Source organism: Paroedura picta, chromosome 17, assembly GCF_049243985.1.
Source record: "Paroedura picta isolate Pp20150507F chromosome 17, Ppicta_v3.0, whole genome shotgun sequence".
Classification (NCBI taxonomy): Eukaryota; Metazoa; Chordata; class Lepidosauria; order Squamata; family Gekkonidae; genus Paroedura; species Paroedura picta.
The window spans coordinates 5,532,205-5,549,286 of record NC_135385.1 but is presented as its reverse complement, the minus strand read 5'-3'; the positions used below and the strand labels follow the sequence as shown (position 1 = coordinate 5,549,286).

The 17,082-nt window shown below is 53.4% G+C and overlaps 1 protein-coding gene across 11 annotated transcripts in view; it reads left to right on the top strand.

Moving 5' to 3' along the window:
* Positions 1-17,082, top strand: part of TRRAP (transformation/transcription domain associated protein) — a 98,239-nt gene that overhangs the window by 57,461 nt on the left and 23,696 nt on the right. For 7 of the 11 annotated variants that reach the window (XM_077317194.1, XM_077317189.1, XM_077317186.1 and 4 more), the window contains 11 exons: positions 3,563-3,682; positions 4,131-4,418; positions 6,478-6,615; positions 7,379-7,491; positions 8,344-8,479; positions 9,113-9,304; positions 12,439-12,634; positions 13,315-13,580; positions 14,186-14,286; positions 14,590-14,637; positions 16,821-17,022. In XM_077317194.1, coding sequence (XP_077173309.1) covers positions 3,563-3,682; positions 4,131-4,418; positions 6,478-6,615; positions 7,379-7,491; positions 8,344-8,479; positions 9,113-9,304; positions 12,439-12,634; positions 13,315-13,580; positions 14,186-14,286; positions 14,590-14,637; positions 16,821-17,022 — 1,800 coding nt within the window. The remainder of the gene's footprint in view (positions 1-3,562; positions 3,683-4,130; positions 4,419-6,477; positions 6,616-7,378; positions 7,492-8,343; positions 8,480-9,112; positions 9,305-12,438; positions 12,635-13,314; positions 13,581-14,185; positions 14,287-14,589; positions 14,638-16,820; positions 17,023-17,082) is intronic. The other 4 variants (XM_077317195.1, XM_077317196.1, XM_077317193.1 and 1 more) reach the window with 1 other exon arrangement.

Here is a 17,082-nt window from a genome sequence, read left to right as displayed (position 1 = left end):
AACTCCATTAGGAAAGGACCCTGCCTCTGAGCACGCCGTAGATGAGTTAGCAGAAGCATCAGAGGGCTCCCTCTGAACAATTAGCAATTGCTCAGTTTGCACCAAGATGTCTTTGAAGGCAGCCCAGCACTGGTTCGATGCCCCAGAGGGGGTTTTCTGTCCTCTTTCTGTTGCCATCTGCCATTTGCGGGCAAAGAATTTTCGTTTGCTTGTTTTGCTAAGGCATTCCCTTAGAGATCCGGTGTTTTAATTGCTGTTTTGATGTTTTGATTTGTATTTACCGCGGAGCTTCGGGAGAGGTTTACCGCGGAGCTTCGGGAGAGGAAGAGGGAGGTGAGACGGCTAGAGCGAGTGTGGCGGAAGACCCGCGACGAAGCTACAAGAACATCTCATCGCACGCTTATGAGGGCGTATGAGATGGCGGTGAAAGCGGCAAAGTGTGACTACTTTGCTGCGGAAATCGCGTCCGCTAGCTCTCGCCCAGCCCAATTATTTAGGATAGTTCGGACCCTTACTGCCCTCGAAGGAGGGCATCAAAATAGTAGTCAATTGGAACTAGGCTGCGAGGCTTTTGCGAGCTATTTTGCGGATAAGATCTTGTCGCTCCGTCATGACCTTACTGCCACAGTTGATACAGTTCGTGAACTAGAAGCTCCGTGGCCGTTGCGGGGGATCAGGTTTGATGGCTTCAGGCGGCTCTCTTTATCCGAAGTGGACAAAGTGCTAGGGTCGGTGAGGGCGACCACTTGCCCCCTTGATCCCTGTCCGTCGTGGTTGCTTAAGATCAGCGACCCACGGATAGGTGTTCCCCTGAGGGAGATTATAAACCTCTCCCTTACATCGGGAGAATTCCCTCAGCGGCTCAAGGAGGCAGTGGTTCGCCCTCTTCTGAAAAAACCATCGCTGAATCCGCGGGACCCCGCCAGCTACCGCCCGGTATCGCATCTTGCATTCCTGGGCAAGGTGGTTGAGAGGGCCGCCGCGGACCAGCTCCTAGCATTTTTGGAGGAAACTTCGGCCCTTGATCCATACCAGTCTGGCTTCCGTCCTGGCCATGGGGTGGAGACTGTGCTGGTCGCCCTGACAGATGATCTCCGGCGCCAGCTGGACCGGGGCGGGTCGGCCATTCTCGTGCTATTAGACCTGTCAGCCGCATTTGATGTGGTTGACCACGAGCTCTTGGTTCACCGCCTCGCTGATACTGGGATTGGAAGGGTGGCTCTTAAATGGCTATCCTCCTTTCTAGAGAACAGATCACAGAGGGTCGCTGTGGGGGAGGAGTTATCCGACTCCTTTGCACTCCCATGTGGGGTGCCACAGGGAGCGGTGCTCTCCCCCACGTTATTTAACATCTATATGCGTCCCCTGGCTCAGCTGGTACGGAGTTATGGGCTTGGGTGTCACCAGTACGCTGATGATACCCAGCTCTATCTCTTGATGGATGGCCGGCCAGATCTCCCCCCAGAAAAATTCGCCAGTTGTTTGGAAGCAGTGGCTGGATGGATCAGGAAGAGCCGCCTGAGACTCAACCCCTCCAAGACGGAGGTCCTTTGGCTAGGCCGAAGGGAGCAGGAACAGGAAGCGCGTCTTCCCTGCCTGGACGGGGTACAATTGTCATCTGTGCCCCAAGCCAGGAATTTGGGAGTGATTCTGGATGCCTCACTTTCCATGGAGGCCCAGGTCACTAAGGTAGCCCGGACGGCGTTTCTCCATCTACGCCAAGCTCGGCTACTAGCGCCCTACCTGCCCCCGGAACACCTGGCCACTGTGATCCATGCAACGGTTACTTCTAGATTAGACTTCTGTAACTCGCTCTACGCGGGCCTACCCTTGTCTCTAACCCGGAAGTTACAGCTGGTACAGAATGCAGCTGCACGGGTCCTCACTAAATCATCTTGGAGGTCCCATGTTCAGCCTCTGCTGAAGCAGCTGCACTGGTTGCCAGTTTGTTTCCGGATCAGGTTCAAGGTTTTGGTACTAACCTTTAAGACTATACGCGGCTTGGGTCCTGCATACTTGAGGGACCGCCTATCTCCTTATGCCCCCCGCAGGGCACTTCGCTCTGCGGGTAAGAATCTGCTGATGATCCCAGGACCCCGGGAGGCACGCCTGGCCTCGACAAGGGCCAGGGCCTTTTCGGTCCTGGCCCCTACCTGGTGGAATGAGCTCCCTGAAGAGCTGCGGGCCCTGTCAGAGCTCTCTGAGTTCCGCAGAGCCTGCAAAACGGAGCTCTTCCGCCAGGCGTTTGTCTAAGGCCGGGTGATGGCCCGGGGCTAAGATCGGACCCCTCTCCCCGGAGGGGGGAGGCCAGTACTAAACTGACCTGGTTCCCCAGAGTGTTCCATCCTATGCCCAATTATCCTCCGTTCCCTTTTGCTCATCCAGTGGGCCTGTACGGGAATAGTTTTAATCGCCATCATTGTGACTTAGTCATTGTTTTAATGGGGTTTTAATGGGGAATTTTAATGGTTAATATATTGTATTGTATTAAAATGTTGTGAACCGCCGCGAGCCGGTTTCCGAGAGCGGCGGTCATACAAATCAAATAAATAATAATAATAAATAATATTGTCACTCTGTTCTTGAATTCTTTCGAACGTGCGTTTGGGAACGGTGGGGGAGTCTTTTTGGTTTTAAAACGTGATTTTTTTTTTTTTTGTTCGGCGTGTTGTTTAAATCGTCTTCTGCTTCGGTGGCCCTTCCGAGGGGCTGGGAGGTGGGACATAAATTTTGGATATTAACCAATGCATTAACAGAATCCCAAGCTAGAAGCATCTGGCTCTGCGGAGTTTCTGGATTTTTTTAAAAGTTCTTTTTACTTTATTGCTACATTTATCTTCGAAGTATCAGGGCGGCTCACGGCGATACATAAAAAAATAAAATATTTTCATATTTCCTGGGCTGCCCTGATTGTCCTTTTCCATTCGTAAGTGTGCAACTCTTGAGATGGAAGGAGAACAGGCTGCTGGTTAGAATCCTAGAATCCTAGAGTTGGAAGGGACCTCCTGGGTCATCTAGTCCAACCCCCTGCACTGTGCAGGACACTCCCATCCCTATTGCTCATCCACTGTCACCTGCCACCCCCTTGAGCCTTCACAGATTCATCCTCTCCATCAGATGGCTCGCCATTTAAAAATGGAGGATAATTAATTGGAGTTAACAATTTAGTAAACTTTTATCAGGTGATATGACGGTATATAGTCATGTTGACCCCCCGCCGGCCAATGATAGGCCTAGAGGGGGGTGGGAAGGGGAGGGGCCTTGGGTGGGCGTGTCCACAGCTCTGCTTCCCAACCGTATTCTGCATGATCGTGCCACTTCTGGGGTTTCTGGAGCCTGAAGAATATTTCAGGGGTTTCTCAATGGTCAAAAAGTTGACGAAGGCAGCTCAAGGAGGTCACCTGTGTTCCCGAAACCGCCTTCCGCTTTTCAACCTGTGTATTTGCCCCTCTTGTTCTCCGCCCCATAGCTCAGTGACGGAGAGGACAGAACCAGCTTCTTCATTTAATGCAGCCCCCTCCCCCACTTCTCCCCACCCATTTCTCCCCTCTTCCGTTTCCAGACCGGAGCCCTGCTCAGCGCCTTCGTCCAGCTGTGCCACATTTCCACGCCGTTAGCCGAAAAGACCTGGATCCAGCTCTTCTCTCGTCTGTGGAAAATACTCTCTGACCGGCAGCAGCACGTAAGTCCCTGGAGCTTCGATATTTAGACCTTTGCATAAAGGGATTTTTGCTTCTTCGCTGAAAGACACAACACCGGCATCGCCTTGGGCTTCACGTTGCAACCGTAGGAAGAAGCTGCCTTAAAACTGACATGGGGAATGAATACAGCTGGGGGAAAGGCAGAGGCTGAAACTTACCGGGGAGAAATCAGCATGCTGGTCCCCTATTTCTCGAGGCCTGGCCCAGTCTCACCTGATAGGCAAGAGGACCTGCCAATCCCCCCAGGAGCGCGAGGCAGAAAGAGGAAGGGGCGGGCACTCCCTCGGAAGTCTCCCTCGTAAGGGTCAAGGAATCAGGCTTTGGGGGAACGGGGGAGCCCTCCTGATAGGGAGCCCTGACAAGCGGACCCCGGTGCTGACGGGCCGATTTGGTTCAATTCGGTTTGCGCTTCCCCGCCTTGCCTCGCAGGCCCTGGCGGGCGAGATCAGCCCTTTCCTGTGCAGCGGGAGCCACCAGGTGCAGCGGGACTGCCAGCCCAGCGCCCTGAACTGCTTCGTGGAGGCCCTGTCGCAGTGCGTGCCGCCCATCCCCATCCGGCCCTGCGTGCTGAAGTACCTGGGCAAGACGCACAACCTCTGGTTCTGCTCAACCCTCATGCTGGAGCACCAGGCGTTCGAGAAGGGCCTCAGCCTGCAGATCAAGTCCAAGCAGACGGCCGAGTTTTACGAGCAGGAGAGCATCACGCCGCCCCAGCAGGTACGGGGCAAGCGTGCGTTTGTGTGCTGTTTTGCGTGGCTTGCGTGAAATGACAAATGGGTGCAAGTTCTGCTATTTGGAGGGAGGGGGGGGGAAACACACAAAACCAAACCCCTCCAAGGTTAGCTTCAGCTCCGATTCACGCAGGCTAAGCGTGGTTCATAATTCATCCGTGCCGCGATGGAGAGGCAAGGTCAGGAAATAAGAGGCGTGCTCGTTCTCCCTCCCCGGATGCAAGGCCGTCGAATGGAAGACTTCTCTCTCTCTCTCTCTCTCTCTCTCTCTCTCTCTCTCTCTCTCTCTCTCTCTCTCCCGAAATGTGGCTTTGGAAATGGGTAGGCAGGTGCAGCCACCGTGGGCCGTTAAAGCCAATTTTGGGCTTGGCACAAATTCTCCGTCAGAATTTCCTCAAGTCAAGATGGGACTTTACATTGGCTCGGCAGCCCTGGGGAAACAGAGATTAGCTGGGGCTTAATTGGGTGCTGACAGACGGCTTGAGAACTTGTTGGTGGGAGGGAGAATCTGCCCCAGTCGGAAGAGGGATTGCGTAGGGGCTCTCATTCTCGATGACCGGTCCCCCCCCCTTCTGGAATCTCTTCCTTAGTATTATACAGCAGTGGTCCCCAACCTTTTTATCACCGGGGACCACTCAACGCTTGACAATTTTACTGAGGCCCGGTGGGGGGGGGTAGTTTACTCCTCTACTCTCAACCACTTCCCTAACGCTCTCTGATCGCTATGGTAATGTTTAAACATCCCTTCAAAATAAGATACAGACACGCCACAACAATGAACATAAGGAACATTTTATCTTCATGGAAATTTTAACTCATGACAATGACAAATCAATGGGAACCCTGAGCTTGTTTCTCTGCAACGAGATAGTCCCGTCTGGGAGTGATGGGAGACAAGGACACCCGAAGTGTGTTGTAAAGGGCTGGGGGGGGATGAAGTAAAGGACCGGGGGGAGGGGAGAAGGCGTCCTTCGGGGCCCACCTCCAATTAGTCGACAGACCACATGTGGTCCGCGGCCCACAGGTTGGGGATCGCTATTATACAGCATTCAATTTCAGTAGTATCTCCAACATAGAGAACTTCTGTAATGATCTCATTTCAAGTGCGCTCGGTAGTTCCCGGCTTGGAGTTAAATCATTAGATCTAGAGGAATCTATGTGTGCATCTGAAGAAGGGGGAATGGAACAAGTTCATAGATGGTGTACATGTCATACCTTATATGTCGAGAAATTCAGTTTTTAATTTACAAGCCAGATAAGCCTTGAGAAATTCAGTTATTAATCTTCAAAACAGCTGTGAATGAGATAATTTGAAAATGTACCTCAGTCAATTTTGATATTATTCTATAGAGTACTATATTTTACAGCTTATCCCATACACAATTTAGTATATTGCATTTAGTTCCGAGACCCTGGAGAACCACTGCTAGACAGAGGGCCAGGGGTCAGATCCAGGTTAAGGTAGCTTCAGTCCCTCTTCAGAGGTGTACCTCCCAGAAAGATGGATGGATGGATGGATGGATGGATGGATGGATGGATGGATGGATGGATGGATATAGATGGATGGATGGATGGATGGATGGATGGATGGATGGATGGATGGATGGATGGATGGATGGATGGATGGATGGATGGATGGATGGATGGATGGATAGATAGATAGATAGATAGATAGATAGATAGATAGATAGATAGATATTCTTATAAACCCAGTCTGCTTGTTACAATATAATGATAAAACATTTCAAGCCCAACAGAACCTAGAGATACGACATTTCATGCCCAACAAAAACCTAGAGATACAACATTACAAGCCCAACAGAACCTGGGGACTATTTGGCATCTTGATCATGGTGCCTCTTGTTCCAGCAGTCTCCTGCCCTGTTTTAAGACCTGGACCCAGCCAGGAGAACGGTCCTGTCGACAGGCCAAAAGCCCGGCAGCTCCGTTTTCCCAACTTCCATCCCTTAGGGCCCGATTGCCCACTTCACAGTGTCAGTGCTTGTCAAGAGGAAACGATCTTTGTTCCATTTCCCTCCCGTTAGGAAATCCTCGATTCTCTGGCTGAGCTGTACTCCTTGCTACAAGAGGAGGACATGTGGGCTGGGTTGTGGCAGAAGCGCTGTAAATTCCCCGAGACGGCCACCGCGATTGCCTACGAACAGCACGGCTTCTTCGAGCAGGTTTGATTTTTGACTTCACGGAAACAGCGCGGTTTTGCCAGCCTGACGGCACTAGGACAACGCGTTAAAAAAACGTCCAAACGTTGGCCCTGTTTCCCAGCTTGGCCCCATACAGCTTACTGGCAGAGCGACATTTGGTCAGGACGTCAGTAAATTTCATTAAGGGTTTTTCCGCAAGCTTGGGGTCACGAGGACAGCTTGAGGTCACTGGCAGTCTTCAAGCAAAGGTTGGATGTACACTTTTCTTGGATGCTTTAGGATGCTTAGGGCTGATCCTGCGTTGAGCAGGGGGTTGGACTAGATGGCCTCTATGGCCCCTTCCAACTCTAGGATTCTGTGATTCTAACTTGTGCAGTAATCTTGGCATGAAGCTTTTAAGGCATTTTCTGTAGGGGCAAGCCCTTGTATGCAGGCCGCTACAGTGTTCAAGCATCAATCTAGCATTCAAGGAGCTCCCAGCGAATTATAAAGTCCTAGGATCTTAAGATGATTGAAAAATTTTGAGCGTGTTTCCCAAATTGACACCGGACACCCATTTGCCTCAGCTGACGAGACCCATCTAGCTGCCACAGCTATGCATGTTCCAGCCGCAGAGATAATCCGAGTTCTTTTCTGAGCCCGCAGCCCCAATTCCCAGTTCTGACTTTTTGCCTTGGGTGTCGTGTGCACCGTCCCTCCATCTCATCGAACTGGGGCGGCAGCTGCGTTTGGGGATTTGGAGGAGGAGGGGGTCGGAAATGACGGGTTGTTGGTTCCCTTTAAGGCCCAAGAGAGCTACGAGAAGGCTATGGATAAAGCCAAGAAAGAACATGAGAGGAGTAACGCCTCCCCTGCTGTCTTCCCGGAATTCCAGCTCTGGGAAGACCACTGGATCCGGTAAGCGGTTTAAAATGGGTCCGGAGAATAAATTTGGGTGTTTTTCCCCCCCAGCCAAACAGCGAGCGCTCTTGGTTTAGGCTCAGGCTTAACCTGCTGGCTTGACCTTAGGCTAGGCTTAACCCGCAGTGCAGGAAGTAATCAAGGAATGGGAAATTTGGCCGCATCTCTGACCCAGAAGCCTTGAGTCTGGCGATAGGGTTTGCCCTGGGCTTGCAGGGGCTACTCGCCTTGGCTGAGACAAGCCATACTCAACTGGCAGCTGCAGTAGCAGCTGCCAGTTGAGTATGGCTTGCCTCAGCCAAGGTGGGTGCAGTGATGGAGTTTGGCCGTTAGGTGGCGCCAATGGCACCCTCAAGCCTTGCCTCGGAGCACCCTGGGAGGGAGCCGCAGAGGAGACTTCTGATTGGGCAAAGGGGTAGGGGGTTGGGGCGAGCCAGGAGAGAGGGTTGGAAGAGGGGGGATCTGGAACAGGAACTCTCCTGGCTCAGGAAGCACAGAAGAGCACAGGCTATCGAAAGGCAGAGATACGAGGCAGTGGGTGCGGCTCGCTCCCCTCTCCCCTCTGAGGCCTCCTAGGTCCTCCCCCTCAGTGGTGGTCGCCAGGGCAATTTAGGCTCGCCCAGGGGAAACGTCCCCTCTTGTGACGATGCAAGGCATCAAAGCAAGAACTTTTCAAAGCAAGAACTGTTCAAACGGCGGCCGGGAGGTGCGAAAACACGCAAGAATTCTTATCAAGTTTGAACCCCTTTGAGAAAGTTTTCTGGCCCGCACCGCAGTAATCAAAACGCCTTTTAAGAAACGGAGACCCTTGACCTTTTCTCTCTCCCCGTCCCCCTTCTCCTTCGGCAGGTGCTCCAAAGAGCTGAACCAATGGGAGGCCCTGACCGAGTACGGCCAGTCCAAGGGCCACATCAACCCCTACCTGGTCCTGGAATGCGCCTGGAGGGTCTCCAACTGGACGGCTGTGAAGGAGGCCCTGGTGCAGGTGGGTTTCCGGTCGCCTTTACAGCGTGGGATCCTGGTCTTTTCAGGGGGGTTGCAGGATTGCAGGTCTTTTTCCTGGCCTTCGGGGACTTGCTTGCTATTAAGGGCACGCAGCTAGCTGTTCTGCCAGAGCGGCGTGAGTCTTCCCAAGGGGTATTTTCGGAAGTTTCCCAAAGTGAATTCTTCGACAAACAAACAGCTGCTTGAGAATGCGTAAGCCAGGCCGACAGATGGTTCTCCCCCTGAGATTTGCTCTTGTCTCCCCCTGCGTCAGGGGAGCGTTGCTAGTGGAGGGGAGGGAATCCTGCTAGGGATCCCCCCCGCAAGCCCTCGGGAATGATCAGTCGACAGAACAAGCCACGGAGGGGTTGGCTGCTGAAAACAGCCAACCCACGACGCCTTATCGAACAGCCTCCTGGTTGTAGTCCGTGGACATCTGGAGGGCCACAGTTTGCCCACCCCTGGTGTAGACAACACTGGCCTCGTTTGACCTTTTGTCTGATTCACTGGAAGGCAGTTTTGTGTGAGAAAGTCCCTTTTGGTCATGCCCCATGGTGCGGATTTGGGACTCTGTGTGTCTCTGTGACTGTGTGTTTGCATGCCAACGACCTCCTCTCGCCCTCTCGTCCCCCAGGTGGAGCTGAGCTGCCCCAAGGAGATCACCTGGAAGGTCAACATGTACCGGGGCTACCTGGCCATCTGCCACCCCGAGGAGCAGCAGCTGAACTACATCGAGCGCCTGGTGGAGATGGCCAGCGGCCTGGCCATCCGTGAGTGGCGACGTCTCCCGTACGTGGTCTCGCACGTCCACACGCCGCTTCTTCAGGTGAGGCGAGGGGACCCCCCCGGGGGGTTGGGCTAGATGACCCTGGGGGTCCCTTCCAACTCTGTGATTTCTATACGATGGGGGAGGTTCGCCCCGAGGCCAACTTTGTCACCCGAACCTCTGAGCCAAGGAGGCGGATGAAAAAATATAGATCTGGGGGATCCCCAATCTTGTTGAGCAGGTGGGAGTTTTCTGGCTGCGGGCCCAGTCACAAAATGGCTACTGTGGATTTTCTGAGGCAAGCATGCTCCTGGATGGCCCCTTCTAATTCTAGGATTTTGTGTAGTGAGCTCCCCCCCCCTCACTGGTGGGCTTCAAGTAGCAGCTGGACAGATCCTTACCCTGGATGGTTTATGCTGATCCTGCACTGAGCAGGGGGTCGGACTGGATGGCCTGCATGGCCCCTTCCCACTCTAGGATTGTAGTTCAGCAGAGGAATGGGCTGCCTCAGGAGGTGGGGAGCTCCCCCTCACTGGTGGTCTTCAAGCAGTGGCTGGACAGATCCTTCTCCTGGATGCTTGAGGCTGATCCTGCACTGAGCAGGGGGTGGGACTGGATGGTCTGTAGGGCCCCTTCCGACGCTGGGATTTTATGATGCAAAATCCCAATGGGACCGATCTGTCTTAGAAAGAAACCAAGATCTCATTCCCATACTCACAGAATCACAGAACCATAGAGATGGAAGGGGCCACAGAGGCCATCTAGTCCAACCCCCTGCTCAACGCAGGATCAGCCCACAGCATCCTAAAGCAATACTGACTTCGCCCCTGTGGAATCCACTTGCTTTTTGGAAACAGTGCAACAGTTAAAAAAACAACAACACACACACAAAACCACCTCTTTCCTTTCTTCGAACAGCTGGCATCTGCCCAGAACATTTGAATCCTCCGAAACGTGTTTCCTTCGATATCCTCCGAAATCCATGTCGGATTTGCTCCGGGGAAGCCGGTCGCTCTCCCTAGGCCTGTTCCTCAGTTAGGAAAAAAAAAACCCCACAAATATATTGCTAAAGAAAACTCTTTTTGGTGCTTCTGGGCGTGTCGACGTGGCGCGTTTTAATCTCCCTGCGCGGTTCCTCCCCCCCCCCCTGCCCTCTCCGTCGCCAAAATACTCAGCCGGCGACAAAGTTGCAAACACGTCAGTGGCCAAGTCCTCCGCAGTAATTACTTTTTCCCCCCCCTGCATCAGATAGCGGGGTGATTAAATACCTGCTTGAAAATTAAATTTACATGATGAATGGGAGCAGGAGGAAGGTGAAGCTATCGTGAAGACTGATACCGGGGTGATTATTGGGGGGGGGGGTGTGGTGCGTGGTGGGGGGGGAGGAATATTACTTTGCTTAATTTATTTTTTTGTTTCGGGAGGTTTGTTTGTAAGCGCCGTGCCGACTTTCGGGCGAGGGGCAGCTATCTTGCGTGGCCGCTGATTAATGGCTCCGCGCCGCGGCGATCTCGCCGGAAGATTTGCAAGAAACGGTTGCGTCGGTTTTATTCTCTCTTTCTCTCTCTCTCTCTCTCGGTCTTTCTGTCCGCAGGCAATTTAAATCCTAGCAAAAGTTTTGCCGGCCCGTTTGGCGGCTTTCACCTAAGCCGCCTGCCCGCCGTCGTCATTGGAAGGCGAATTGTTGTGACCACTGAGTGACACAGAATGTTGGGCTGGATGGGCCATTTGCCTGACCTAGCACGGCTTGTCTTATGGTCTTGTGTGGGTCAGGGATGCTGTGTACTCTTGGAGCTTGTGGGTCACCAGTGGGAGGCATTAAAGGAAGGTTGCTGGAGTCCTGGACTTGCTGGTGGACCTCATGATGGTCCCTGGGTTTTGGCCACTGTGTGACACAGAGAGATGGATTGGATGGGCTGTTGGCCTGATCCAACAGGGCTTCTTGTACGTTCTTACATCTGGGGCAATGATGCTTTGTCTTCTTGGTGTTTGGGGGGAGGGCAAGAGAGAGAGGGCTTCTGGAGTTCTGGCCCTACTGGGGGACCTGCTGATGGCCCCCAGGTTTTGGCCACTGTGTGACACAGAGTGATGGACTGGATGGATCCTTGCTTGATCCAACATGACTTATGTTCTTATGTCTTGGGCAGTGATGCTCTGTCTTCTTGGTGATTGGATGCTTAGGGCTGATCCTGCATTGAGCAGGGGGTTGGACTAGATGGCCTGTATGGACCCTTCCAACTCTATGATCCTGTGATCCTGTGATTGGGAGAAGGCCAATAAAGAGAGGGCTTCTGGCGTTCTGCCCCTACTTGTGGACCTCCTGATGGCCTCCAGGTTTGACCGCTATGTGACAAAGAGTGCTGGACTGGATGGATCATTGGCCTGATCCAACATGACTTATGTTCTTATGTCTGGGGCAGGGGTGCTCTGTCTTCTTGGTGTTTGGGGGTAACAGCGGGAGGTTTCTGGAGTTCTGGCCCTGCTGGTGGACCTCCTGATGGAACCTGGTTTTGACCACTGTGTGACACAGAGTGTTGGACTGGATGGGCCATCAGCCTGATCCAACAGGGCTCCTCTTATGTTCTTTCCAAATTGGGAGCCAGTGGAGTACTGGGGCCGTACAGGCAAGCTTTGCCGCTGAAGACCAGGAGAAGCTGCCCAAGAGCATCTGAATGTATCCCCAGTGCTGTCAGAGAGGAGAACCCTCTTCAATCGCTGGAGAAGGAAACCACAGTGCCTCGTGTTTGCTTTCGTCTCCCGCAGAAGTGTGTGCTTTGTTTTCGCCATTGCCGACTAGGGAGTAATCCAGAGGTTTAGCATATCTAGTGTTTGCAAATATTTGCCACTTTGCATCTTAAGAGCTTCCTCAGAGGAGACTGGACTTGTCCGCTTCTTACATATGAACTTCCATCATCGCGATTCTCGGAAGGGAGGCGGGAATCAGCTCTCCAGTCTTAACAAAATGCAGGGGATAGCAAATGAACAGTCAGCATGCATGGGAAGTCTTACTCCCGGTCCGGGATTCAGGGCCATTCTGGGCTGGAAATTCACCCCAGTCTGGCCAGAACAAGCCAATGAAGGCACATGTGCCCAGAGATTGCGGTCCACGAACATCCGGCGATGGACAAAACCCCTGCCCAGTTGTCTCCTTCCCTTGCCTGCGGTCTATTCCTAACCCCCGTCCTCCCTCCTAGGCAGCGCAACAGATCATCGAACTGCAGGAGGCGGCCCAGATAAACGCCGGGCTGCAGCCGGCCAACCTGGGGCGGAACAACAGCCTCCACGACATGAAGACGGTGGTGAAGACCTGGCGGAACCGGCTGCCCATCGTGTCCGACGACCTGTCCCACTGGAGCAGCATTTTCATGTGGAGGCAGCATCACTACCAAGGTAGACACCGAGGGCGTGGCGCCGGCCGCCTTCCTCCGATGGAAGTGTGTGGTGTTGGCGGAAGCCTCCTTAGGCTGGTGGGAGGCTTCACTCTTTGTGGGAGGGACGGGAGTAATAGTCGGCCCGACAAAACCGCTTGGCCCGACATGTTGTTTTGGGAAGATGCCCATCCCCCACCACACACACACACCCTTACACATGACACACACTGCCGAAGCGAGTAGAGATGAGAAGGTAAGTCAAAACATATGGCTACTAGCAGGGTTGGCCAAACTGGTTCTCCAGATGTCCATGCACTACAATTCCCATGAGCCCCTGCCCCTGGCCACCCCTGGCTGCTTGGGTTCCAGTTCATACATGCCCAGGTTTGTTTGGACTGGAAAGGCTTGCAGGGCTTGATCCTGCAGGGCTTGATCCCGCATGGCTTCTTTTATGTTCTAACGTCTGGGGCAGTGATACTGGAGCGGGGGGCAAAAGTTGGAGGCCTTCTGTTGTTGTGGTCCTGCTGGTGGACCTCCTGAGGGCACCTGGGTTTGGGTCACTGCTGGACACAGAGCGTTGGACCAGATGGGCCCCTGGCTTGATCCAACATGGCTTCTCTTACGTTATTATTATCATGGGGACATCATAACGGCCCCCTCCTCATCCTCAGCCTTCTCTCTGCTCGGATTCCTTCCTAGCCATCGTCGGCGCGTACGAGAACAGCTCCCAGCACGATCCCAGCTCCAACAACGCCATGCTGGGCGTCCACGCCTCGGCGTCGGCCATCATCCAGTACGGCAAGATCGCCCGGAAGCAAGGGCTGGTCAACGTGGCCCTGGACATCCTGAGCCGCATCCACACCATCCCGACTGTGCCGATCGTGGACTGCTTCCAGAAGATCCGGCAGCAGGTCAAGTGCTACCTGCAGCTGGCCGGCGTGATGGGGAAGAACGAGTGCATGCAGGTATCGCTGCGGGATTCGTTATTCGCTTTAATCCTTTTATTATTCCTATTTTATTATTATTATTATTAAACTAGTATCAAAGTCCTTTTTCAAAATGGGCTTTGAACGGCTTCCCTTTGGGCAGCAAAAGGCGGTGAGAGGGCTTTGGAGGCCGAAGGGAAGGGATTGGGCCTTGCCTTGGACTGGCCACGCCCACTCTCCGCCCACTTTGCCCTTAGCGTATTATTATTAACAGCGAGCCCGCTGCTACAGATAGTATGGTTTGTTTAATTCGTAGGCCCTCCCCTCCCTGCGAGGCGGTTCGCAGCTTAAAAATCTCACTCATACCTAGTTAAAAAGGATCAAATCTTCATTCCAACGAGCATGTTCGGAGCGCTACTTTAATTTGTTAGAATACACCACGGTTTCACAGAGCATATGCAGACTGCCATGCATATGACCTCAGTCCAAAACAATCAAACCTATCCTGCAGGGAACGGTCTTTAGAAAAGTTCTCGTTCTATGTCGATCCTAAAAACAATCTTTTTTTTTTTTCCTTTTTCTTTTTAACCTGCCCATGACTTGTGTTTCGTGTCAATCTCAACGTGGAACGTTCCCTCTGCCAGGGCCTGGAGGTGATTGAGTCGACCAACCTGAAGTATTTCACCAAGGAGATGACGGCAGAATTCTACGCGCTCAAGGGGATGTTTTTGGCTCAGATTAACAAGTACGGACGGGGGAGGCAAGGCGGGAGGGCGCATCTGGGGGGAGATGCATTGTGCATGCATGGTGACCCAGAGGCCGGATAAACCTCGCGGAAAGGTGTGCGAAACGGCAGTCACAGAACGGGCTGTCGTGGTGGAATTTGGCACAGTACTGTGCACAGTTGTGTGTTGCGGTTGCCAGTGGCGGCCTCTGATCTGGAGAAGCGGGTTTGATGTCCTGCTCCTCCTCCCCCTGCAGCCTGCCGGGTGACCTTGGGCCATCCCCAGTTCTCTCAGAGCTCTCTCTGTCTCACTTCCTCCTCAAGGTGTCTGTTTTGGGGAGAGGAAGGGAAGACGATTGTGAAGAAGGGAAGGTGATTATAAGCCACTTTGAGACTCCTTTGGGCAGTATAAAGTGGGGTACAAGTGTAGGGGTTAAGATAGGCAGCTTCTAATCTGGCGAGCCGGGTTTGATTCCCCGCTCCTCCAGATGCAGCCAGCTGGGGGACCTTGGGCTAGTCACAGCCTGGATAGAGCTGTTCTCATAGGGCAGTTCTGTCAGAGCTCTCTCAGGGTGCCTGTTGTGGGGAGAGGAAGGGAAGTTATAAGCCGCTTTGAGACTCCTTTGGGTAGAGAAAAGCGACCAACTCTTCTTCTTCAGTAATCTCAGGGCTCTCTCAGCCTCACCTCCCTCACAGGGTGTCTGTTTTGGGGAGTGGAATATGATTGTGAAGAAAGGAAGGTGGTCATGGGCCACTTTGAGACTCCTTTGGGCAGTATAAAGTGGGGTACAAGTGTAGCGGTTAACATAGGCAGCTTCCAATCTGCTGAGCCGGGCTTGATTCCCCGCTCCTCCAGAGGCAGCCAGCTGGGGGACCTTGGGCTAGTCACAGCCTGGATAGAGCCGTTCTCACAGAGCACTTCTGTCAGCGCTCTCTCAGGGCGTGTGTTGCGGGGAGAGGAAAGGAAGGCGATTGCAAGTCTCTTCGAAACTCCTTAGAGCGGTGGAAAGTGGGGTCTAGAAACCAACTCTTTATCATCATCTACACCAGGGGCCTCCAACTTTTTTTCGATTCAACGTGGCGTTGCCCCCTTTCACGTTCAAACAAACCTTTCTGATGCCAGGCCTTTCCCAGCCCTCTCCGCAGCCGGGTCTGAAGGTCATTTGCACAGCCAGGCCCCGTCTCTTGTCACGGTCGGCCAGCTAGCGAGGCAGCAAGCGTCCATCACAGGCGCTGGTGACAGATAACCGCCGGGGCGTCGGAGAAAGGGAAGTCCGGAAGACAAATCCCGTTCGGGGCAGAAAGCAGTAACCAAGACAGCCCATTCATAAGCCTTCTCCTCCCGTAATAAGCCGTGCCAGGCGCACGGGTGAGGAAGCTGGGAGCGAAGAAACAACGAGGCTGAGTAATACCCCGGCTAATTAGCTGGTTAATAAGCTATTTGACAGAGAAGGTTATTTTCCATTGGCCGTGTTTTCTTCCGGGGCCCATCAGGTTCCCTCCCCTCCTCCCCATTTGCGTCCCTGCAGGCCGTAATTGTAAACTCCAAAACTTAAGTCAAACGGAGACTCCGCCGTGAGGTGCCTCATGCCTCCTCCCTTTCCTACCCTCCGGCCCGGGGAGTATTGTCTGGAAGGCACACCAGCATCCCCAGCAAGAAAGGAGCCGAGGCTCGGCTCAGCAAGCAGAAGGCCCCCGGTTCAATCCCTGGCATCTCCAGTTGAGGATGAGGCAGTAGTAGAAGAAGAAGAAGAGTTTGGTTTTAATGCCCTTGCTTTTCACTTCCCAAAGCGGCTTACAAATCCCCTTCCTCTCCTCTTCGGGGAGGTGGGCGGGGCCGAGAGAGCTCGGGCAGAGCTGTTCCTTGAGGAGAGCTCTAACAGAACTGTGTCATGGTTTAAAGGGGTCTCCTTTGGAAGATGTATGCCGTGGGGAGGCTGGTATTTCTTGGATTCATGGCCTGGCCTCAACCCTAGGCGTGGCGGAGAAGATCAGTTTTGCAGGCCCTCCAGAATTGGGTGCATTCCACAAGACAGGGGCGAAGGCCAAAAAGGCCCTGCCCAAGGCTGGTTTTATTTTGGGGGCCGGGGACTCTAAGCAGGTTTAAGCTACCTGATCTTCACTGAGGGCGGGTCTAAGGGAGACTCAAGTACTAGCCCCTGGATTCATGGGAATTGTAGTCCATGGACATCTGGAGAGCTACAGTTTGGCCACCCCTGTCCTAGCTGATGTGAAACACCTCTTGCCCCATACCCTTGAGAGCAGCCCCAAATCCGCACAGACCAGACTGACCTTGACAGACCTCTGAGTCGTATTTAAATGATCTTGCTAGGGGAATTGCACCCCGGCTTCTCTTGTCGCTCCCGGGACAAACCAAAATGGCTTCCGACATTATTACGGTTTCGATTACACCCTACGTTCAGGTGGAGGTTGGTGTGTTACCGCGGGGCATTTCGAGACTCCCCCAAGAATGGTTTTCTCACTCCCCCCCTTCCCCCTTGTTCTGTTGCTCCCTTTCCAAAATCACGAGCCCCGTCTCCTCTCGCCCCTCGCAGGTCGGAAGAAGCCAACAAAGCTTTCTCCGCCGCCGTGCAGATGCACGACGTCCTGGTGAAGGCCTGGGCCATGTGGGGGGACTACCTGGAGAACATCTTCGTGAAGGAACGCCAGCTGCACCTCGGCGTCTCGGCCATCACCTGCTACCTGCACGCTTGCCGGCACCAGAACGAGAGCAAGTCGCGGAAGTATTTGGCCAAGGTGAGCCACGGGGCGTGCGCAGAGGGCCGCGCGTGCAGGTCGAAGGGGAAGCCCGTCCCG